This window comes from Lygodium microphyllum, chromosome 18, assembly GCF_053477565.2.
Source record: "Lygodium microphyllum isolate KBCC chromosome 18, Lygodium_microphyllum_v1.1.10, whole genome shotgun sequence".
Classification (NCBI taxonomy): domain Eukaryota; kingdom Viridiplantae; phylum Streptophyta; class Polypodiopsida; order Schizaeales; family Lygodiaceae; genus Lygodium; species Lygodium microphyllum.
The window spans coordinates 65,504,916-65,530,222 of NC_141152.1; the positions used below are offsets into that span (position 1 = coordinate 65,504,916).

The following is a 25,307-nucleotide window of genomic DNA, read 5'->3' on the forward strand; positions in this document are numbered from 1 at the left end:
TTTTTCAAAGGGCTAACCTCCAACTACACTTGGGTTCCACCTGCATCACCAAGATTTGGGATCTATCACCATCATTAGAGGACACATCACCCTTGTACACAAGTCAATGTCCACATCATGGTGTCATTTGGATCTTACACAAAAGCTTCAAGCATGGAACCCCTCTGTCACATGATTATATGTATATAAAGAATTAAAGTCAAAGTAGTTTTTGGAAGTATTTTTTAATAATTTTAATAAATCCCAAGGGAAAGCAAATTTCAAGAAAATTCCAGCGTTGCTCGATCGGTTTCGACCTAATCTATAAAGTTACAGAAGAAACTTTTTTTAGATTATTCATTGATTTGAAGTTACAAAGGCGCAGACTCCTGGCTACACACAATTTTCTTCTCTCTTTCACCCTTATCACATCAACTTTCCATTTTATCCTTCTTGTAAATATATTATAATAATGTGCTTCGGGCGCCCACCTCTTGTAATCGAGCTCCCTTTCTCTAACTTGTCTACCACCACCCTTGGATTCTTGCATGATGACCAAGGCGGGGACTTGTCCCATCCACTATTCTCCATATTATCAAAGATGCCATACATCATCTAGAATTATGTTAATCAAGAAGACAGTCACAAGCACATGAGAGCACTCTAGATCACCAAGCCCAAAGGAGAGTCAGTAAGAGCACATTATGCAACACCCTCATGTTAGTCCATCTCTTTAAGGTAAGCTACGAGTGAGTCTCCTTTTTTTATATAGCATTCCATGAATACATAATGGCAAGCTTCCTCTACCTCTTCTCCTCTTGTCTCTCTCTCTCTTCTCATCTCTCTCCCTTTCTCTCATATTCTAATATGACATCTAGATCATATGGTATTCAGATCATATGTACTCTCTTCTAATTCTCCCTCTACATTCATACTTAAACTTATTAAGTAAGACTTGCCATGTGCTCTATTGGTGGGGAATCCTTATTTTCTCATATTATATATAGATATATATATATTCATGGGAGAAATTAGGAGCCATCACCTCTCTTAACCTTCCATCATCTTCATTTCCCTTAAGATGGGCTACAGATTCTCTCTTGTGAAGTTGTGTTTTGATTCTTTCCATTCACTTAGGAAAGGGATGTCCTAGACTATCCTCCCTTTGGCTAGGTGGTGCCCTTCTTTAGCCCTCTTAGTGAGGATTGGAGGTTGGGTGGGTAGGAGGCAATCCGCTCATCTTTTCAGCTCTCAATGCGAGACAAGAGAAGAGAAGATGGAGAGCTTCTCCACCATGGTCCCTCACCCTCACTCACTCACTCCCTCACACTCTCACACTCCCTCTCTCAAACACAAGCACAAGCACAAGTAGGGAGAAGAGAAGAAGAGAGCCACTTTAGCCACACACCAAGTGAGTATGAGCTTCTCCATTCACTTTTAGACTTTTATACATACCCTCGTCCCTTTGGGTACCCATCCACTTTTTTACATAACAGGTCATTTTAGCCAAAGTCTTTTTTCCTCGTATCTTCCTTCTTTTCATAGTTCTTTTTCTCTTGCACTTATACGTTTACAATTTGCACAGGAGGAAGTTTGTGTCGCTCTTTTATAAAATGAATTACATTGTGCCCTGCGCTTTCCTTGCTAGAGCATTCTGTATATCTCGCTAGAATATTTGATGCTCTCTTACGTTTTTTCTGAGCTTGCCTTCTCTTCCACTTTTCTCGCCTAGCTAGAATGAGATTCTCTATTCACTTTTTGACTTGGGCTTCCTTGGTTTTCCTTTGCTTATTTTTGGGTTGTATGGTCTTTGACATGTTTGTAACATTATGACCTGAACCCTTAGGCAAAGTCAAATGCATTATCCAAAAATAGACAAATTTAGAGTGTAATGGTTATACCTCATATGAAGCATTCCACATCAATTTAGTGGCTAGGTATATTAGTTAGTAACATTTTTCGTGCCATATATTTGACCTAATGGTATCTTTGGCTACTCTTATAGCATTCGTGGTTCTAGAGGTATTCAATTGTTGCAAAGTATTTGATTGCTACATCCATCAAGTCTTTCTTGATTTGCTCCTGAGTTGGACAAGTAATCCTTCCCACTTTCATTGCCTAGTGTATTGTAGTGGAGTTTTGGGGTGTTTTTGTAGTCATTTTATAAGCAGGATGGGTTGATGTAGAAAGGGATTTGTTCTAATTTTTTATTCAAGACTCCTACTTGGGTTGGTTCTTGACTATAGTTGGTAGGATTCCAATGTTGTTGATGTTGATTTGTCAATGGTAAAATTGACAAAGACCACTAGCGTTGTGGTTAAGCCATCATTGGAACCACTGTTTGTATCCATTATTAAGTTGGAGCACCATGGTAGGACATTACAGGCATCCATGGATAAGGGTAGCATATAGTCTTAGGGATGAGATTAGGCTAATATGTTTCTCATGGCATTAAGGGAGGTAGGACTCCTCTTACTTGATTCATGGATGCTTACCCTCTACCTCATCATATAGTCTAACTCCTTCCATTGCAACTTGTAGATTGGTTGACCTTTTTAGTTCCATAAACTTTCAAACCTTTGCTTGTAGTCATTTATAGAAGCACTCCCTCCTTAATTACATCATCCAAATTATGGTTGGGTGGACTATCTCTTTAGAATGAATTCTATTCTGGAAATATAGGATTTGACTCATTCTCCATTGAGCTGACTTAAGCTAATAAACTTCTCTCTCATTCCCTTTTTGCCATGGCTTTCTATGAAGAAAGAACACCTAATTCTTATCTTGCTCGTTCCTAGGCTCTGTAGAGTCAAAAATATGGATGTCTATCTCCAACCATTAGCTGACAAGCTTAAGATTTTGTGGGAAGAGGGGATTACTATGAAAGACATAAGTAAGCATATTGGGAAGCGATTGATTGACATACAAGCCATTCTTATGTAGATGATGCACGACTTTTTGGGATTTGGAGAGTGCTCAAGTAAATTAGCTTCCATTCTCATTGTTGGTATCTAACATTGATGTTTGTGTTGACTATATATAGATATTGTCATAGGCTTGGTCACCTCAGGTTACCATGCATGTCTATTGTGTGGACCAAAGTTAGACTCTCAAAGGTCATGAACCATGAAGAAGATGGTCTATCAAGGGCACACTACATTCGTATTGGAGAGCCATGATTTGAGAGCAGGATTCCTTGGACGGCCCCCCATATGAATGAATGCCCAAAGCTAGTATGAGTGAAAGACGGTCCATAAGAAGTTGCTTCCAAGTGGAATGTGACAGTTCTTAGTTTTCAATGAGTTGCAATATTGAACCCATTTACATATCAAATTTGCTAGATTCCATGCATATTTTCAAGAATGTTGGTAGTTGTTGTATAACCATATTATAGGAAAGGGAGACACTTTGGGAACATGGATGGATTTGAAGGAGGTAGGCAAGATGGAGGTGCTTTGGCCACAAACCAAGCTCCGATGGTCGTGTGCAACAATCTCATGCTCGTTTGGGTCCTATCCACTAAAAATGAGCATATGGTGAAGAAAATTATTAAGTCTATCTGCATATTGACCGGTATGATGCATTCTCTTAGGTCCACACTTTCTAAAGATGACCAACTAATAGAACTAAAATCCCATGATTGGCACAAGATATGTCATGTTTATCTCGGCCTTGATAGTAAGTACATCTAGTATTTCATTACTTTGTGTCAATTGATAGTTTGTAATGCATACTACTGATTGCAATTACGGGATGTCTCACTCTAGAGATATGTTCAATGATTTATAAGTTATCAAATTTAGTACAGCAGATCTCAGAGAAGAGGATCAATAAATCCTTCATTGAATCCACAAGGCAAGGAGTAGTAGAGACAGTTTGTCACTTTAAGAAGTACTTACCTATGAGCATGCTCATGATACAAACTCGCCTCTTGGTATATCTCGTGAATGAAGTGCAGATTGCAGGACGATTGGTTCATACTAGATGGATGTTCTTCTTGAAGCTTTTTGCAAGTCTCTGGGGAGGAGTGGGACTTCTTGAGGGGATGCAATCCAAAGCTAACAATGTGCTTTCTTTGTTGTTGTATCTACCAATTGTATGCAACAACTAACCTAGGGGCTTCAATATACATTACAAAATCTACAACGTGGTATGGTCACATGGGTGATATTTTCGAGTTAAGTGCATTGATAAAATGTGTTCCATGATGGACTATGGTGTCATAGTGAAGTTTGAGCAAGAAAGTCAATAGCAAGCAATAGATCTAAGCATTATAGTGAATGAGATGGAGTGTTTTAGCAATCTATGAAGTGTTATTTCAGTAGATTACCATGGCTTCTCCATGATCATATTCAATATACAATGGTTTAAAATGGTATTGGAGGCAATAAGGACAACCATTCAGCAAGGACCCTCTAGATTCTTGAAGGTAAACTCTGAGAAAAGGTGGAACAATTTGCATGACATATTTATCTTTCTAGGTCACTATGAACAGGTACATGACCTTTTTTGTTAATTTTTTTTGTAGCAAAAACATTCACAATTGTTTTTTTGTTCTTTGCAGCAGGCTCTTATTTGATATTGAATAGGTAATCTTCTACCCAAACCCACAACAATCTCGTTGGCGATATGTTATACCATCAACATCTCGAAGAGCTTGAGTGTATGATGAAAGCAATGTCCCTAGTGTGGATGATGAGAGTATGTAAGTGGAGGAGTTGTTGTTGTGGAGGGTGGAGGATGAGGAGGGCTTGCAGCATGTGGAGGAGAAAAGCATGGACAATTTGGATGAATAGACTAGAGTACAAGAATTCTTCAAGAATAAAGTAGACTCCTCTTTCTATGGGGATCTATGCATAAACCTTCTAGTGTATGCCAAGCTATGCGAAGAGCTTGTCATAGAGCCATAGGACCGATCATATCTACATTCAATTGTTGTCAATTTGTTGACTATTTATTTATATTGGTACTTTATTATATGTTTTTTAAACTAACATCCTTCTTTGCAAATATATGTTATTGTTCTTCATCTTCACCCTTTATATTGATTGTGCTAATATTATTTTTTGGCTATGCAAGTGACTATAGACGATCAAGAGAGCACGATGAGCCAAGGTATGACAGATGAGGAGTTGCATAAGATCTTCATGTGCATATCTCCAAATCAAATGGTATGCTTCAAAGATATGGTAGACCAAGAGTTGTCTCAATCATCGTTTGTGATCATTGTTTGGGTGTTTTGTGCATTTTACCTCAGCACACTCCGATGTAATAATCTCCAGCACAGGTGAAGTTAATGCTCTAGGTTGGCCACGGAGGGAGACTCAAGGACACCTCATTCAATCAATGGAGGTGGTGGTTGTGGTGGATGTCTCGGATAGCCACAAACTTTTTCTCATTCTAGTCTAAGGGTGATTTGGAATATAATGGAGATATAGATGCTATGACCCCATGGCTACTTGTTATTTCTTGCTCCCATATCAATTCTAGAGAGGGTGGCTCATGTGCATGCTATGGAGGCACCGATACACTATCCCCATCCCATTGATCGAGTGGACATTATCACCTCCAAGATTTGCTACACCTATAGAGACATCTAGTCCCTTGACTCTAGGTTTCATTCAATCATTTGCAAGCGGTACCCCTATGGGTGCTACTCTAAGAGATACCACCCCTGTAAATACACTATGCAGATAGGGTTCTCCTAGTTATGCCCAAAAGTGTGGTTGCCAGTAGAAGAGAGCATATCTTAGATGCACCCCACCAAGGTATGGGTACGTAATGAATGAGAAAACCAATGACATGCTCATGAGTGCTAAGGGGAGGAGGGTGGTGGCACGCATGAGGAAGTTATGTCAACAAGTATTTAGACACAACATTCTAGACTGTTGAAAAAATATACCGAAGGGGGGCAAGGACTATGTGGTAGCATCCTTGCATGAGGAGTTCTCAATACCTACAATGACTACTTAGTTTTCCACTTAATGGATGATGGATTATATGCATGCATATATATCATATAGACGGTCACGTAAGGAAGTCAAGAGTGGTGCTCCAAAGCATGAGTGGTTGGATACAGAGGATTGGCGAAGACTTAGGGAGCACGTCGCAAACTCTTCAAGACAATGGTGGCAATAGTGAGAGGTGATAAGGGCACAAATAGAGTATTGGGGATAAAGAAGCCTATGCCTAGCTGCCCATATATTACTACATTAACAATACTCACACTTGAACACTATAGGCAGTGTGGGTGCCCATCACTATCACTTCATTCTTTATTTGAATAAAGGGAAGGTTGGTCACACATTGTGACTATTGAAGTTTCCGCATCTTGAGTCTCTCTCTCTCTTACTCTCTTGCTTCATCCGCCATAGCTCACACCTCTCTTACTTCTGCTTGCTCATGCTTCCACTTGGGCTTCTCCCTTCAATTGGTATTAGAGCCTTCTTCTTCGTAAGCTCGAGCTCAATCCGACATTACTTTAGCTCTCATTCGAGTTACCTACAACGTTTCACCATTGGCAACCATAATTCCACCTCTTAAGGTTCATATTGAACTCTCATTGCTCTAGGACTTCTCAAGACCTATTGGGGCTATCTCAATGCATTCTTCAACCTACATTGAGCTTATTTCAAGGAGTATTCATCTCAGTATTTAGGATTGGAAATACAAACACGTTTTTTCAACTGTGACCATTTTCAAGCACTTGTGCTTGCTCAACCACTCCCCGGCTTTGGCATTGTTTACAACTCCTCCCAACATTGGCCATTAACATTAAGAATTGATTTTGAGTCATTGAGCTTCAGCTATTAACTATCCAAATAGGGCAGCATACTGTCATAAGCCATATCTTCAATGTTTTTATCTCATATATGCTTCCTGGGATGCTCATATATCTATGTTTTGTTGTTGGATACTTGGGGGATCATATGTCATTGGTTTGAGATGCTATTGGACTAATTTGGGCATTCTTTTAGCTCAGTTTTCTCATAGATATCACTTCTATCACAATAGGACTAAATGTTATTTGTCTAGGAAATGCCATGCTCTTGGCTTATGTGATGCTCCCAAGATGCTCATTTGATGCTGGACACTTGGAAAATGTTTGGCCAATGTATTAGAATGATTTTCGACTTATTTAAGCCCATATTTGGCTCAGTTTTATTGTTATTTTTACTATTGTAATAACCAGGCCTGAAGGATATTGAAAGTATATGCCTATTGCTTGTTGATGCTTCCTGGCTACTTGGGATGATACATTGATATCCATGGTTGATGCCACATGCTTGGCCATGCTCCCAGAATGCTTTTGGGCTTCAATTGAGCTCATTTTTGCTCAGTCTTGATTGTCATTTTACTGCTATACATATAGTTGACAGCAAGCCTTTAAGAAGGACAATCTATACCTAATGCTCTTTCATGCTATTCGGGCATTCTATCAGATGTATTGGTACATGACATTGAAGCTCTATGCTTCATTATGCTATTAAAAGAATTTGAGCTTTGATTTGAGCTTAGGACATTTGACATTGGTTGTTAGTTATTTCATTGGATGCTTCAAAGGTCTATGACCTTACATGCTTGAAGCTTTTATTGGGCCTTATGCTCTCGACTATGTACTTGATGTAACTTGGATGCTTGGATGCCACTCACATGAGGATTTGAGCTGTGTTTACTTGTCTAGCATCTAAATTTTGTTCCAATGGAAGCCCTGACACTTGGATGTTACATTGAGCTTTGGATTTACAATTGAGCTTGAGCTACTTCAACTTTTGCTTGTATGCTGTTGACTATTGCATAATTTATGAGAGCAGCCCCCTCCATTTGATGCTATTTTGGACATAGTTTGTAGATGACTCATTATTCAGTCCATATCTCTTGTTTTAAGCTTGTTTTGGCTGTGTTTTTAGGGCTATTTGCAAGTATTACAACAGCCTATTTGGTTTGTAATGTGCCTCTTTTCGTGCAGTATGAGAGCAATCCCCTCCATTTGATGCTATTTTGGTCATAGTTTGTGGACAACTCATTATTTGGTCCGTATCTCTTGTTCTCAGCTTGTTTTGGCAATGGTTTTGGGGTTGTTTGCAAGTATTACAACAACTTGTTTGGTCTGTAATGTGCCTCTTTTTCGTGAAATATGGCTGGTCATTCAAATGAGAGTGTCATCTTCAATATTGAAAAGTTGGATGGCAACAATTATGTCTATTGGAAGACCCAAATTTGGCAAGTTTTGGTGCAAAAATCTCAAATTAGGTCAATGAAATGCAAGAGCATTAAGGTTGAAGGTCAAGATTAGGATGTATGGGATGACTTAGATGAGCTTTGTAGATCCATGATTATCCAATCCCTCAACGAGCAAGTTTATTATAATGTTGTCATGGATGGGCAGTCTACATGGGATCTTTGGGAGAAAATCCGTAATCTCTATAATAAGCAAAGCCCTACTTCTCAGATTTATTGGCTAAAGTAGCTTATGGACCTTCATATGAAGGAAGGTACCAGTGTTTCTCGGCATTTGAGTGAGTTTCTTGCTATCATTAGCTAGCTGTCATCGCAGGGTATTGACTTTAAGAAAAATATTTCACGTTTTTTATTGTTGATCACACTACCTGAGTCTTGGGATACATTTTGTACTGCTACGTGTGCAAATATGCCTAAGAATGGGTTGAAATTGTCTAATGTAGAGGGTGGACTCTTGACATAGGAGATTAATAGGAAGAATGTGAATGCTTCTCATATTGCTCATGCTTTGACTGTTTGGGGTCACCATGATGGCAAGATCAGGAATAATTGTCGTGGTAGAGACTCGTAGAAGTCTCATTCTAAGTTGTGTGGTGGGCAGTAGTCTCATGGTGGACATAAGTCCAATTTGACATGCCATTATTGTGGGAAAGTAGGACATATCAAGCCGCAATGCCATAAAATGTGCGCTAACAAGCACAAGGAAAAGGGCAAATGGAAAGCATAGGACACGTTTGATGATCTCAACATTGTCCTTGTTAAGTCCCATGTTAAGATTGAAGAGATCAATGTAGTGTAGCAACCTGACTTTGATAATGATTACATACTTGCAACTTCTTCTTTGGATGAGTCACAACTGACTGATGCCTCACTTGGTTTTACTCAATGTTGGCTGATGGATTCAGGGGCTTCCTTTCATATGACCCCTCATAGTCCATTTGGGGAATGACTTGGCATTGTAGATAGTTGGTATTGGTGATATTCAGCTACAGTTTGGTTCAGGCAGTATGTTTACTTTGTATCATGTTAGACATGTACCAGCTCTTGGAAGGAGTCTTATCTCTATTGGCATACTGGATAATGAGGGTTACTCTGTTTCCTTTGGGGATTCTTCTTGGAAGATCACCCATGGGAACCTTGCTATGGCATGTGGTGCCAAGTCTGGCACTTTATATCCTTGATTATATCTAGATCTATAGATCATGTTTTATCTGTGGTTGCAGTTCCACATGTATCTCTTTGACATCATTGCCTTGGACACATGTCCTTAAAGGGAATGAAAATGCTTACTCATTTTGTAATGTATTCCGCCCCTTGACTATAAGTGTTTTGAGTCATCTGATCATATTTTGTATGGCAGACAGACACATTGTATGCATAAGAAGTCTAGCACTCTACACATGGGTGAGCCTTTGGCTCTTGTTCATTCTGATGTCTATGGACCTATGCCTTGTCAATCGTTAGGAGACACAAAGTACTTTGTCCCGTTCATTGTTGATTACTCACATAAGGTTTGGGCATATCCCATAAAATTGAAATATGATGTTTTGGCTACCTTTTAGCATTGGCTTGCATTGGTTTCTAGGTATAGCCTAAAATGTCTGTGGTCAGATAATGGGAGTGAGTATGTCTCTAAAGCATTTGAGTAGTTTTGCAATGAGAGGGGTATTAAGCATCGGTTGACCGCCCCATGCACCCCACCCTAGAATGGTATGACTGAGTGCATGAACTAGATAATACAGGAAAGGGTCTATAGTATACTTAGCCAGGTAGGCTTACTACAACAATTTTGGGCTAAGACAGTGACTACTACTATATACTTGATCAATCGATCTCCTTGCAATATTATTAACTTTCAGGTTGAAGAGGTAGTGTGGTCTGGAAAACCTCCCTCGTATGCTCATTTGCGTGTCTTTGGTCGTGAGGCTTTCTACCATGTACCCAATGACAAGCGCACAAAGCTGGTGGATCCTAAGTTCATGAAATGCATCTTTCTTGGTTATGGGGATGCAGGTGAGATGGATTATCGCCTACGGGATCCACAGACTCGAAAAGTCATCCACAGCCACCATGATGTAGTTTTCCATGAGGAAAATATGCATAAGTAGCTTGAGCAGATAGTTAAGATACATAGGGTTATATTTCAAGAGGGGCCTCTTGCTTTCGTACAGCCAGCTAGATAGCCTGCAGTAGCAACTAATGCTCTAGTGGCCCATGACCATGATGTTAGATAAAATGTGCAGTCTCCTCAGCTTGCCTTGAGATGCTCTGCTAGAGCTAAACGTCCTCCTGAGCGGTTTGAACCCTCCGTTTGAGCCATCCTGAGCAATTTGAGCCTCTCACTTATGATAAGGCCATGTGCCATGATGATAGTCACTCTTAGAAGAGGGCCATGTAGTCAGAGTTTGTTGACTCTTTACAGAAAAATCATACATAGGAGTTGGTTCCTTTGCCAAATGGAAAGCGTACATTGCTATGCAAGTGGGTGTACAAGTTAAAGAGTACTCTTAGATGCCCCAAGCCTACCTATAAGGCCAGATTGGTTGCAAAGGGTTTTAAACAGGAGCATAGTGCTGACTTCAAAGAAGTCTTTTCTCTTGTAGTCAAGATGACTATCCTACGCTTGGTAACTAGCCTTGGTTGCTCAGTTAGATCTGGATATTAATCAAATGGATGTTCAAATGGCTTTCTTACATGTGGATTTGCATGAGGAGATTTATATGTAGTAGCCTAAGGGCCTTGAGGAAAAAGGCAAGGAACACCTAGTGTGCAGATTGAGAAAGAGCCTTTATGGCCTTAAGCAAGCACATGGGGAATGGTACCACAAGTTTGATGCTTTTATGCATTCACAGGGCTATACACACAGTGATATGAATCCATGTTTATACACAAAGAAGGCTCGTGATGGTAGCCTTTTGATTTTGGCAATCTATGTGGATGACATGTTGATTGCTGGGAGAGTTGCTGATGAGCTGGATGCTCTAAAAAGTCATCTCAATAAGAGCTTTGAGATGAAAGACATAGGATAGGCCTCACATATTCTTGGGATGTGTATTACACATGACCGCTCTCAAGGGCTCCTTTACATGTCACAGAAGGAGTATATCCAGAAGGTCCTTGAGCAATTTCATATGCAAGATGTTAAGCCTATTGGATGTCCTTTATCTTCTCATGTGAAGATGAGTCGGGCCAATTGATCAACAGAAGGCTAAGATGGCCAAGATTCCTTATCTATCCAGAATGGGCAGTTTGATGCATGCCATGATAGCCACTCGTCCTAACATAGCTTTTGCACTGGGAGTTGTGGCACGCTATATGGCTACACCTAGCAGGTGGCATTGGGATGTTGTGAAGGGTATCATGAGGTACCTGAAGGGCATAGCATATATGTGTATATGTCATGGTGGCCAAGATATAGGAGTCGTGGGTTACACTGACTCTGATTATGCTAGACATGCAGATAGTAGGAAATCCACCTCTCGCTATGTGTTTACCTTTGTTGGGGGTGATGTTTCTTGGATGTCCAGGGTGCAAAAATACACGGCCCTCTCTACCACCATAGAGGCTGAGTATATATTGCAGCCCCACTGAGGCTTGCAAGGAGGCTCTCTGGTTAGGCCGTCTAGTGTGGCAGACCTTGGTATGACTAACATGGTCCCTACATTGCATTCAAATTCTATGAGTACTATCTAGTTAGCTAAAAATCCGATCTTCCATGCGAAGACGACGAAGCACATTGAGGTGCGGTACCACTTTATCAAAGAGGTCGTTGAGGATAAGTCTATTGACCTTGTCAAGATATCAACTGACCAAAATCCTGCAAATCTGCTCACAAAAAGTCTCTCAGCAGAATATTTTGCCTTCCTTAGGAAGTTGATGGGTGTTGGATGAGAGGATCTCTATTCCTCATCCTGTCGTACTCTATATACACATTGTGCTTTGCCTTTTTTTTTCTTGTTCCATCTTCACTCGAGGCACATTCACCTTTAAGTGGGAGGTTGTTGGGGGTAAAGGCACCTATATCTAGCCATCAGTGTATTACTACACTGACAATACCCTCAACTACACACTACATGGGGCAAGAGCTCATCACTGTCACCTCATTCTTTATTCTTTCAATGATATTTGAATAAAGGGAAGGTCGATCACACATTATGACTATTAGAGTTTCCAGATCTTGAGTCTCTCTCTCTCTTTCTCTCTTGCTCCGTCCGCCATAGCTCACACCTCTCTTGCTTCTGCTTGCTCATGCTTCCACTTGGGCTTTTCCCTTCAAGAGGTAGGGGATCATACATCATCTTGGGAGTGGCAGATATAGAACTTATTTGCAGGATTTCATAAGTTTTCTTTTGGTTATGTTAACTTTCTTATTTGGTATACTATATGTACTAATAATCTTAATTCTAATAATGCTACTTTGTTTTCCTTACTGCACTCAATCAAAAACCGAGATCACATAGGTTTGGAGACTCGGTATGCAAAGAGGCACAGTCTCACTGCACTCATCAATATATTATATGCGTGCGACGATCTAATAAGTCATACATCTTTCCTATTTTTAGTTTTTAGTTTTTTTGTAATACATTATGTACTATGGATTAATATTTGGTTGTTTTATATTGGAGAGTTTGTTTGATGCTCCATTGCATATGGGGACGAGCTCTCAAATAGTGATGAGCTATAGTAGTCGCTTGGATTCGTGGAGTACGCATCCCTTCCTTTTTTGGCCAATGGTCCATGCAGGGCCTTTCTATGTAGGCTTCCTAATATATGTTTCTCATCCTATGTATGGACTCACATTTTGTGATATTTATGGATACATGTGTCTACTTTGAATTCTCTTACATATTAGTTCATATACTTTAATAAGATGTCATTTTCGATATTGTACTTATTTGAAAATTGAATCAATAAATTCTTTCTTTCTAGCATCTCATGATGTATGTGTTTCGATAATAGTTGTATACTCAATTTATAAATGATTTATGGAACATTGTTCAATACATGTGGTTGGAAGGGTGGTAAGATATGCAGCCCTACCACCCCTTTTTTTACTCCTCTACAATCATCGCTATTAGTGTTGCAAATAAACATGCATGCATCTTTATTTGCATCACACATAACGACATGAATAGTGATGGATATATTGAGACATGTATACCGATGATTTTAGTGACAATAGGGATAATTTTTTGGACAAATAAATCCATCATTTTGAATGCTGATATATGGCCCATATCTTGTAGTGTCTCTCCCCACACACATCTATGTGAGGGTATTAAATATCAGTACTATAGGCACCATGAAACCCCCCCATGGCTAGGTCAATGTTACATGTCGAGGATCTCTCTCTCTCTCTCTCCTAATGTTTGAAACCCGTGTACAACCATTCCAATAATTAGCTTACATTGATGATATTCTACTCCTCGAGATGTAGGCTTAGACTCTCTCTCTCTCTCTCTCTCTCTCTCTCTCTCTCTCTCTCTCTCTCTCTCTCTCTCTCTCTCCTAATGTTTGAAACCCATGTACAACCATTCCAATAATTAGCTTACATTGATGATATTCTACTCCTCAAGATGTAGGCTTAGATTTTCTCTCTCTCTCTCTCTCTCTCTCCCCCCTTATATGGATTTAACCATGCCTAATGGCTTTATGAAATGAGATATTTTCACATTGTTAATTGGAGATCCCCATCATTTGGTGAAATTATGATTGTGCCAAAAAATTCTATGCACATAATTCATAGTTGAGGTGTTTGCTAGTATATCGAAAGCCTGGAACTTTTGATCTCACAATTATTCATATTGTTTTGCCACAATAAATACTTCGAGGCATTACTTGTTAGTTATAATGGCTAGTGGAAGCATTAGTGCTTTGCATAACATTGAAAGCAACAATAATATATATGCAATGATCATAGTAGGAATGGAAGCCATATCACCCTCAAGTTTCAATGCTAGCAAGTAGAATCTTCAACACACATATACACACAAGAAGTTGTGAGCGACTGGTCATGTGTTGGCTCTCCATAAGCTCACTTGTTGCTACTCCTTCCCCATCCCAAATACCTATGCAAGAACAATATGACTAAAGAATAATATGAGAGAGAGAGAGAGAGAGAGAGAGAGAGAGAGAGAGAGGTGTGTATGTGTGTGTCTCAATTTCAAACTCAACCATTAACACCATCTACCCCTTTGTATACTCTTCACTAGCGTGCCTCGAAGCAGCAAGCGAAGTTCGCATGGCAACTTCGCTCAACAATCCATTTCTCATCTTTCTCTCTCCTCTTTTTCCTTTCTCTCTCTCTTTCTTTGCCTTCTATTTTAGTTTATTTTTTTCCTCTCTTGGTTCTCTCTCTCTCCTTTTTTTCTGTCCCCGCTTTTCTTCTCTCTCACTCTCCTTTTCTTCTCTCTCTCTCCTTTTATTCTCCCCCCCTCTCCTCTCTTTTCCTTCTCTCTCACTCTCCTCTTTTTTCTTTTTTTTCTTCTTCTTCGCTCCTCTCTCTCTTCATTCTCTTTCTAAAATTTTTATTCTCTCTCTCTCTCTTTTCCTTCTCTCTTTCTCCTCTATTTTTTATTCTCTCTCTCTCTCTCTTTTTAAATTTATCTTTTCTCTCTCTACATGTTCTCTCTCTCTTCTTCTTCTTCTTTCACTTTCTTCCCCCCCAGTCTCTCTTAAAGTATGTAAATTTTATCTTTTCCTTATATATAATTCTCTCTTTATGTTTATATTCTCTCTCTTCTCCTCTCTCTCTCTCTCTCTCTCTCTCTCTCCGTCCCCTTTTCTTCTTCTCCCCTTTCTCTTCTCTCCCTCTCTCTTTTAAATTTTATCTTTTTCTTCTCTCATCTCTTTTAAATTTTATATTCTCTCTCTCTCTCTCTTCCCCCTCTCTCATTCTCTCTCCCTTCCTCTCTCTCTCTCAAAAAATATTTAAATTTTAAAAATACTTTTCTCTTTTCTCTTTTTTCCCATCTCTCTTCCTTTTTCCCTCTCTATTCTTCGTATTCTTCTTCTCTCTCTCTCTCTCTCCCCCCTCTCCTCTCCTTTCCTTCTCTCTCCTCTTTTTTCTTTTCTTTTTCTTATCTCTTTAAATTTTTTTTCTTTTCTCTTTCTTTTAAATTTTATCTTTCCTCTCTCTATAATTCACTATGTGTTCAAATTCTCTCTCTCTCTCTCTCTCTCTCTCTCTCTCTCTCTCTCTCTCTCTCTCTTTGATTAAACTTTTTAATGTAAACTTTTTGTTTAATTAAAATAAGGAGCTCTGATTAAACTTTTTAATGTAAACTTTTTGTTTAATTAAAATAAGGAGAGAGAGAGAGAGAGAGAGAACCTAGGCCCTACGCATGAGAGAGAGGGGGGGAGGGGGAGAAGAAAAATGTTTAATTAAAAAAAGACTATTCTCTTTCCTCTTTCTCCCCCTTCTCTCTCCGTCTTCTTCTTTTTATCATTCTTCTTCTTCTTCTTATCTCTCTCTCTTTTATTCTATCTCCTTCTCAAAGTGTGTGAAAAACTATGTTCAAAAAAATTTAAATTAAAAAAAGCTTTTAAATTGTTTAATTAAAAACTTTTGATTTAAAAAGAAAAAAAGACTATTCTCTTTCCTCTTTCTCCCCCTTCTCTCTCCGTCTTCTTTTTTTTATCCTTCTTCTTCTTCTTCTTCTTATCTCTATCTCTTTTATTATATCTCCTTCTCAAAGTGTGTGAAAAACTATATTCAAAAATTTTTTAATTAAAAAAAACTTTTAAACTGTTTAATTAAAAACTTTTGATTTAAAAAGAAGTTTGATTTAATTGAGAGAGAGAGAGAGAAAGAGAGAGAGAGAGAGAGAGAACCTAGGCCCTACACATGAGAGAGAGGGAAGGGGGGTGAATTTAAATAAAAAGGGAAGGGGGTTTTAATTTAAAAAAGGGAGGTGAGGAGGGGAGGCTTTAATGAAAAAAGGGAAGGGGAAGAGAAAATGAGATATTACAAGTGAGAAAGAGAGGAGAGGAGGGGGTTTTGATTAAAGAAAGGAGGTTTGGAAAAGGGGGTATGTTTGGGAAGCCCTCTGGAGGTTCGGGGCTTTCTTCTTCTTCGCTCCTCTCTCTCTTCATTCTCTTTCTAAAATTTTTATTCTCTCTCTCTCTCTCTCTTCCTTCTCTCTTTCTCCTCTATTTTTAATTCTCTCTCTCTCTCTCTTTTTAAATTTATCTTTTCTCTCTCTACATGTTCTCTCTCTCTTCTTCTTCTTCTTTCACTTTCTTCCCCCCCAGTCTCTCTTAAAGTATGTAAATTTTATCTTTTCCTTATATATAATTCTCTCTTTATGTTTATATTCTCTCTCTTCTCCTCTCTCTCTCTCTCTCTCTCCGTCCCCTTTTCTTCTTCTCCCCTTTCTCTTCTCTCTCTCTCTCTTTTAAATTTTATCTTTTTCTTCTCTCATCTCTTTTAAATTTTATATTCTCTCTCTCTCTCTCTCTTCCCCCTCTCTCATTCTCTCTCCCTTCCTCTCTCTCTCTCAAAAAATATTTAAATTTTAAAAATACTTTTCTCTTTTCTCTTTTTTCCCATCTCTCTTCCTTTTTCCCTCTCTATTCTTCGTATTCTTCTTCTTCTCTCTCTCTCTCTCTCTCTCTCTCCCCCCCTCTCCTCTCCTTTCCTTCTCTCTCCTCTTTTTTCTTTTCTTTTTCTTATCTCTTTAAATTTTTTTCTTTTCTCTTTCTTTTAAATTTTATCTTTCCTCTCTCTATAATTCACTATGTGTTCAAATTCTCTCTCTCTCTCTCTCTCTGATTAAACTTTTTAACGTAAACTTTTTGTTTAATTAAAATAAGGAGCTCTGATTAAACTTTTTAATGTAAACTTTTTGTTTAATTAAAATAAGGAGAGAGAGAGAGAGAGAGAGAGAGAGAACCAACCTAGGCCCTACTCATGAGAGAGACGGGGGGAGGGGGAGAAGAAAAATGTTTAATTAAAAAAAGACTATTCTCTTTCCTCTTTCTCCCCCTTCTCTCTCCGTCTTCTTCTTTTTATCATTCTTCTTCTTCTTCTTATCTCTCTCTCTTTTATTCTATCTCCTTCTCAAAGTGTGTGAAAAACTATGCTCAAAAAAATTTAAATTAAAAAAAGCTTTTAAACTGTTTAATTAAAAACTTTTGATTTAAAAAGAAAAAAAGACTATTCTCTTTCCTCTTTCTCCCCCTTCTCTCTCCGTCTTCTTTTTTTTATCCTTCTTCTTCTTCTTCTTCTTATCTCTATCTCTTTTATTCTATCTCCTTCTCAAAGTGTGTGAAAAACTATATTCAAAAATTTTTAAATTAAAAAAAACTTTTAAACTGTTTAATTAAAAACTTTTGATTTAAAAAGAAGTTTGATTTAATTGAGAGAGAGAGAGAGAGAGAGAGAGAGAGAGAGAGAGAGAGAGAGAGAGAGAGAGAGAGAGAACCTAGTCCCTACACATGAGAGAGAGGGAAGGGGGGTGAATTTAATTAAAAAGGGAAGGGGGTTTTAATTTAAAAAAGGGAGGTGAGGAGGGGAGGCTTTAATGAAAAAAGGGAAGGGGAAGAGAAAATGAGATATTACAAGTGAGAAAGAGAGGAGGGGAGGGGGTTTTGTTTAAAGAAAGGAGGTTTGGAAAAGGGGGTATGTTTGGGAAGCCCTCTGGAGGTTCGGGGCTTTCCAAACCTATAGCTAAAATAATATAGTAGTAAGATAAAGCTTGGTGAGTGCTTTTCTTTTTATTGTGTGTAATACATTGAATTCTAGCATAAACTATCTACCCCTTCGTGTATCTGGGTGAGTACTTTTCTTTTTATTGACTGTAAAACATCGAATCTAGCATAATCCAACAATAACTTTATCAATGAAATCCTAGCCTCTTCATTATATGATTTACTAAACTTTTTAACAAGTCAATGATTGCTTATAGAGACTCACGTTAACTCCATTTCTTGATGACATTGTAAGATTTCCATCTACAAAGGTTTATGTAGAGTTGTATCATCTACATGACACAAAGTTAAAGGGTAAAGCAATGGTTGTCTCAAAAGTCAAGTGGGACTTCAAAAGGCTTCCTAAGCATATAACTCAAGAAGAGTGGTTTCATGTAATGAATTTACAATCTTGCCTCGAACTATTTAAACACATTGAACAAGTTCTATTGTGCATTTCCCATCTATGCAATGTATGGGATGTTCAATGTAAAATATGGAGTAAATGTAGGCATGTCAAGTCCTCTTGCATGTAAGTTGTGAATCTCTTAAATAAACATGTACATGCTCCAAACTTTTGTCAATTGTCAAAAATTATGAAACTCACAAAGCAATGTCTTTCCTATTTTTGCCTTGCAATGCTTGTTGTGCATTTCAAAAGGGGTTGTGGGAAACCCCTCTAAGTGGAGGAGAAGAAACTAACGAGGAACCTAAGTAGCCAATCACCTTGTTTAAATCTTGAGAAAATTACAAAACGCCTTCCTTTTTGTGGAAATCTTCAAATACCCCTTGAAATTTAAAAAACACCCCTCATTTTTTAGTGATAATTTCCAATACACCCTTCACAAATTTCTTAAGCTCTTTCATAGTTAAGGCAGTGAGAGTGAATTCTTGGTTGGGAAAACAAGGGATTAGAGAGTAGGAATAATATTTTGAGAATTTCCAAAATTCAAAAACATGTGAGAATTTCCAAAATATAAAAGCATGCAGGGGCAATTTTCCTTGAAAATAGTTTAGATGAAAATCAAGAATATTAATTGCATTCATTACATCGAAAATAAATACAACCAAGCACTCCATACCTAGATTCTCTTCATTCTTTGCAATTGTGTTAGTAATAGTTAGGATACTTTATATCCTTCATGTGGCCTAGGATACCCAACCACTCATAGCCAAAGAAGGAAGCTACTATGAACATATGTATTTCTAATGCATACATAATATGCCTCTTTGAAGATGAGATGAGGTGTTGAGAGTGGCTCGAGAGGAGGGAGGGAGGAACTATATATATATATATATATATATATATAGTCATAGATCCTTACCACAACCTTTGGTTTGCAAATTGGTTGTGGGCTAGCACCCCACCATTGTGGCATGACATCTATTACTTGCTTGAAGGACGAGGGCCGATGTAGGAGGGGGGTCCCAATTGGAGAAACAGGAAGTGTCCCTTAGGCCTTTGACTAGGTCTTCTTATTTTCATGGGCTTCTCCCACATAGATAACATATATATAATTACTGCATAGTTCATACAAGGATGATTGCTTGTAGTTATGTTAGGTGCAAGATTGTGGATCCTCAACACTATTGCAAATCCTACAAACACACAACCCTTGGCCAATGAGATTGGTCTTTATTTCTTTAAGCATGCTCTCTCTCTCTCTCTCTCTCTGTGCAATCGACGGGTTGCTCTCTCTCTTTACTCACATAGCAAGCCATTGGCATGTCTATAAGCCACCTATCACCACATGTCAAATCCCACTATGCCTAGCCTGCCATCCATGCTATAATGCTCTGCTACTTGAAAAGAGAGAGAGAGAGAGAGAGAGAGAGAGAGAGAGAGAGAGAGATCTCCTTTGTGTCCATCACTGCCACAGAAGTGGCCACCCACGCCATTGTTTTCACATCTACTCATTTGCTACCTCTGTATCCATCTAGCCCAACTTCCTCATGCAAGCTTATCACTCTAAGAATGCAAATGGCCACCTACCCTGCTTCACATGTCTTCACAAGAGCAATAGCAGTAAAGAAAGAGAAGGACCAGTTTGGGATAAGTAGTAGACTATAATAGTATTGTAGGCATGGAGATTGATATAGAGATGGAGAAGGATATTGTTGTCATCAAGATAGAGCGAAAGCACTTTCTTTGTCTTCGATGTTGCTCCATCTATTGTTGCTCTATCCACACTTTTGCTCTTGCCCATGCCATGTTCTTGCGCACGTTTTCCTCCCAGACCCACTAACATGGTAGAGAGAGAGTGTGTGTGTGTGTGGCTAGGTGTGTGAGAGAGGGGAGAGGATGGATGGATCTATAGAGAGAGAGTTGGTGGTTGTCATGACAGCTTGAGAAAAGGTAAATGCATGTAATGGTTGGCATTACAATGATGATATTTCGACCTCCTTTGAGAGAGAGAGAGAGAGAGAGAGAGATCACTTACCCTGCATTCCAAAGCTACCTCTTTGTGCCACATAGGCTCCGAAAGTTTTAGAAAAGATATGAAAATAAAATAAAATAAACTATTATTTGTATTCAACTACGTAAGAAATAAAAGAAAGCAGGGAAAGCTCCTTCTGGTTGGACTCGGCAGAAAGATGTTGTCGCCTGCAGCTTGTCGAGTTCCAAAGGTGCGCTTACCACCGTTAGCGTCGTCCCACGCCACCGGCCATATCATGAACGCCAGCAGCGGCGTCATGGACGTTCCCAAGAAGCAGCCGCCATGGCTTCTTGTAGGACTCGGCAACCCCGGGCAAAGATTCGAAGGCACTCGCCACAACGTATGCCTCATCTCTGCCCTTTCTCGTTTTGTCTAACCGTGAATCAGGAAGGTGAGCCTCACAAAAATGCACGATGATGCGCACGGCGCAATAAGGGAGGTACGGTGCATTTCGTAGTACTTGCATAGCGCATTTTGCGTGTGATGGTCGGCGGATTGCACCTATGCCACGTTCATGGCCTGAATTTTGCATACACAGTAAGTCTTTCTTCCTTCTAAACATGAGTAGGAGTCGAGCTTCACAATACTCAAACAAGGCAGGCAAGATGCATTTCGTTATATTTGTTTACGCATTTTTTTGAGTGACTTTCAATGGATTACATCTATGCCACGATAATGGCATGAGTGCATACCTAGTGAGCATCACTGTATACGAAGGTTGTGGTAAAAAGAGTTTTTGATTGGTCACTTAAAACAGCCGATAATAAGATGCTGGAATTAGTGCCATTCATGCTGCAACGTTTGCAGATTGGTTTTGAGATGATTGATGCAATTGCTGAGGCCGAAGGTATCAGACTCAGCACACTACAACACAAGGCACTAATTGGAAAGGGTTGTTATTCAATCTCATTTTTGGATTTTCAAATTGCTTGTTGAGGAGGTCAAATCAGTCTTTGTTGATAAACATTTTGCATGCAGGTGAGATGGGTCCTGCACAAGTGTTCCTTGCCAAGCCACAAACCTATGTGAACCTCTCTGGGGAATCTGTATGCTGCCTGTTCCAATGTTCTTACTTGCCTTACCTTTGTCTTGGTGCCACTTGAAATTTTGACTTTATTTGATGTTAATTCATGGAATGGATTGCTCAATTTTACTACGGCAGATGTCTATTACTCAGTTTGTGTGCAAGTTCCAACCCCATTTTATTGAAAATTAAGGTGAGTTTCATATTTATGCTGGATGGTGTTCATCATGGCATAGTTCAGGCCTTTTCACACAGGAATAAGGTCCTCACGATAGATATTTGAGTGGTGCAGAGGTACAGAGTTGTGGGACTGTGTGCAACAGGTAAGTACGAAGTAGACAGTAAAGCGAACGTGGCACACAGTATTGCATGTTGGTTAGGGGTCTGCAGGAGTGCAGTTGATGTGCCTGCAACTGTCACACAATTAGCTCTTGATTCAAATCCTTGAAAAGTCTTTAAATTCTCTGTTATAATGAAGAGAAGTATCTGGGTTTAAAAACTTTAATTTATTGAACAATTGCAACCCTCTTTGCTCATTGCAGGGGCACTTAAGATATGGAGGACGAGATGTTTCTCATTTGAATGACTTTGCGGAATAGAATCTAGTGTTTGAAACACAAAAAGTTTTTTTGGGGGGTGGGAGGTTCTAAGTGGAGGTAGGATTGTAGGTCCATCACATCATTGTGTTGTTCAAACCATCTAGTGCATTCGTTGTGTTTTTGCTTGTCATCTTTGGCTTGCGAGCCTTGGTCAGAGTTTGATGGCGACAGTGGGAGCTTCAATTGTGTTAGTTTTCATGTATATTTTTTGTCTTTTTTTGTTGATGTTGCAGTAGATACATTGTGCTTCATATTTTCTTAAGTACTTGATACAAACCAATCCATTTGTGCATCAATGATTCATCTAAGCCTTTTTACGTATGGGGTAATACATATTGACTTGTTCTTCTTCCATTTACTCAAGCTATTTTCTTCCTTCATCATAATTCTTCTTTTTCTTTTGTTGTGGCAAGTGCACATTCTTTTGAGATGGGGGGGTTTAATAAATAAATATGAAGGTGTTTGGAGAGATGGTTGGTGGTTGATTAAGAACCTGCATGATTCGGGAGAATTAGAAGGGATGGTTAGGTCCAACCCATCACAAAATAGACAAGCTACCCATCCACTCCAGGGAATCGATGACGAGGGAAGGGTTGGAGTGGTGGTGTGATATAAGAACCATTGGTGGAGACAGCTCAGGATCCGCCCGGGGTGCTGTGCACAACGAGATCCATAGTATGCTACATGCTAAGAATGCTCATGTAACAGGTGTCACTTGGATAGTATCCCTTGTGGGGAAATTGTTTGCTTGCTCAAGTGCCCTTTATAAAGATGAGGAAATCATGCAATGCAAAGGAGAAGGTACAACAAAGGGGGGGGGGGAGGGAAGGTTGATGTGGAAGATAAGTACCAAATCCTAGAGAATACCAAGAAGGGTAGCAACCCCCTGTCAATCTTGGATGTCGATGCCAAAGGAAAAAGAGGAGCCGGATGTTGAACTTCGTGTAGTGTTGAGAACCATGATATGAGGAATCATCCCAACTAGAACAAGATAGAAGTCACAGCCATGAGAGCATCAAGAGAGATGTTGCACGATCCATCTCGGGAGGGGAAGCCTCCATGCTTGTAGTAGAGCAAAACTCCTAGAATGATGAAACCATGAATGGAATGACGCACATCCCAAGTCTCTAGCCTAGATAGGACTAGTGCAAACTTGCTGTTTGCCCTATATTGAAAACACAACCTTGCAAAAGAGATGAAGATCAGCAAGTACAGAGGTCAATAGTGAGATGCTCTAAAAAACAAAACAAAATTGAAATGAAAAGCTTAGTGAATGAACAATGCAAAGATGCTAGTGTGTATGTGTGGGTGAGTAAATGCAGTGAAAGGCTTAAAAAATGAAGATCTAAGGACAAAATCCTATGGGCCCAACTCAATAGCCTAAAGAGCTAAGAGTACGAAGATGGAGTGAATCTAAGGATGTGGCCACCATTACGTATGCCCACTAGGAGGGCTTTGCCAATGAAACGTCAGATGAGGTGGTCCTAGATGGAGGTGCATGTGAAGTGGATGTGTAAAGTGCAATGGCATTGGTACTAGCAAACCAATCAACTAATCCTTCAGGAGTAGTGATGAAAGATATGGGATGTTGAGGCTGTTCGTATGCGATATGTCCAATAGCCACTGGGGCAGGTAGAGTAGATAGTGCAGTAGCGGGAGGCGTAGCTCCATTGGATTGGCTAGCTGGAGTGGAGGCAATTGCAATAGTTTGTTGTGGTTTTCTAGGTGGAAGACCTTGGGTGTGACATTAATGTGACATTAAAAGGGATATTTAATGTCACATTAAGGTCATAAGTGGAGAATGTGACATTAAAAGGAATATTTAATGTTACATTAAGGTAAATTTAGGGGAACATGCACGAGAATGACCGTCCGGGCTCTTGGGCGCCCGAACGGGGTCAAGGGGAGCCTAGAGAGTAAGGGAGTCCAGAAATAGTAGGACTCCAGCAAGTTGACGGCTGGCAAAGAGATAAGCTTGAAGACCAGCACTTATCTAGGCGTGGCTGGGAGATGAACTCTCGTGCTTCCATAAGTCTGAAGAAAATCTGTTCCCGTTATCTAACATTGGTATCAGAGCCTATGTTCCTGATAAAACAAGAATCTGAGAGGTCGTCAGTCAAGAAGCGGGCCATCAGTCAGAAGCGTTCCGTCCCGTCGCGTCTTCACGGCACTTAATTCCTGACCGTCACGCGATTTGACGGAGTACCCCCGCCCTGCCCCGTCGCGTCAGTAAACGGGCCGTTACTTCTTCCGTCCGTCGCGTGAGGATTAACGGGCCGTAAAGGAAAAGTAAAAGGGGAGTAGCCACGTCACATTACATACATTAATGACTCATTTCGTTGCGGGCAGAAAACGATATGTCATATTATGGTGACCCGTTTAGTGACGGGCAAGAAAAAGAAAAGAAATAATAAAAAACGTGGGTCGCGAGGACCAGGCGAGTAGCCACCAGCATCCGCGAGAACCAGGAGTGGAGTCGCCAGCATTCGCGAGGACGAACCAGCTTAGATGTGAAGCTGCCAGCAGCCGCGAGAAACAGATCAGAAGTGGAGCTGCCAGTATCAGATTGCTGTTGACGGATAAGACTGCTCCTGAGGCGGATAAAACTGCGACTGCTGTGAGACAGGCAGAAAACTTCATATTCAACTGAAGCTACAGCCTTCATACATAACTGAAGCCACAGCCTGCCATAAGAAATCAGGGAAGTATTTTATCTTGTATGCAAATTTCTTATTTTTGCTTTCCAATTCCAGTGTATTAATGGTAGAAAAAGGGAAAGAAAGGGTAATGGAAAGTCCTAGTTCCGGGGATCAACCTATGGTAGATCCCCATGAACCAGACATACAAGAAGAACAATGGGAAGAATTTTTTGCCACGAGAGAACAATTTGATGATCTCTCTGCTCGTGTGCAAACTCAGGGGGTTCAAATGGAGTTTTTAACTCAAACACTTACTGAAATAAAATCTCAACTAACTTTATTGTTGGAAAGAGATAAGAATAAGATAGAAATCTCGGATGTCCCATCTTCATCGAAAGATTTAGATGTGACTATGCGAGATCCTAAGGAACCCCAAACCTACCATAAATTGAGGGATAATCCGGTTTTAAAGGATATGAAACCACCTCAATTTTACGGGGAGGAAAAAGATAGGAATAAAGATACAATCTTTAATTTCCTCCAAAAATGGGAAGATTTACATAAATTAAAAAACACCCCACCACATCTCCAAGCATTGGAGGCCAGTTTAACTTTGGGGCCCAAAGCATATAAGTGGTGGCGAACTTTAAAGGAGGCGAATAAAATACCTGAAACTTGGGCTCAATTTGAATCCGTA

The 25,307-nt window shown here is 39.6% G+C and overlaps 1 protein-coding gene across 6 annotated transcripts in view; it reads left to right on the forward strand.

The window, feature by feature from the left end:
* Window positions 1-20,439: 20,439 nt before the first annotated feature.
* The window catches only part of LOC148020970 (peptidyl-tRNA hydrolase, mitochondrial-like), a 77,146-nt gene continuing 72,278 nt past the window's right edge, over window positions 20,440-25,307 (forward strand). For 2 of the 6 annotated variants that reach the window (XM_087698802.1, XM_087698805.1), the window contains exons 1-3: window positions 20,444-20,688; window positions 21,156-21,240; window positions 21,327-21,394. In XM_087698802.1, coding sequence (XP_087554928.1) covers window positions 20,506-20,688; window positions 21,156-21,240; window positions 21,327-21,394 — 336 coding nt within the window. In that variant the 5' untranslated portion in view covers window positions 20,444-20,505. Of the gene's footprint in view, window positions 20,689-21,155; window positions 21,241-21,326; window positions 21,395-25,307 lie in introns of all 6 variants that reach the window. The other 4 variants (XR_015694657.1, XM_087698803.1, XM_087698804.1 and 1 more) reach the window with 4 other exon arrangements.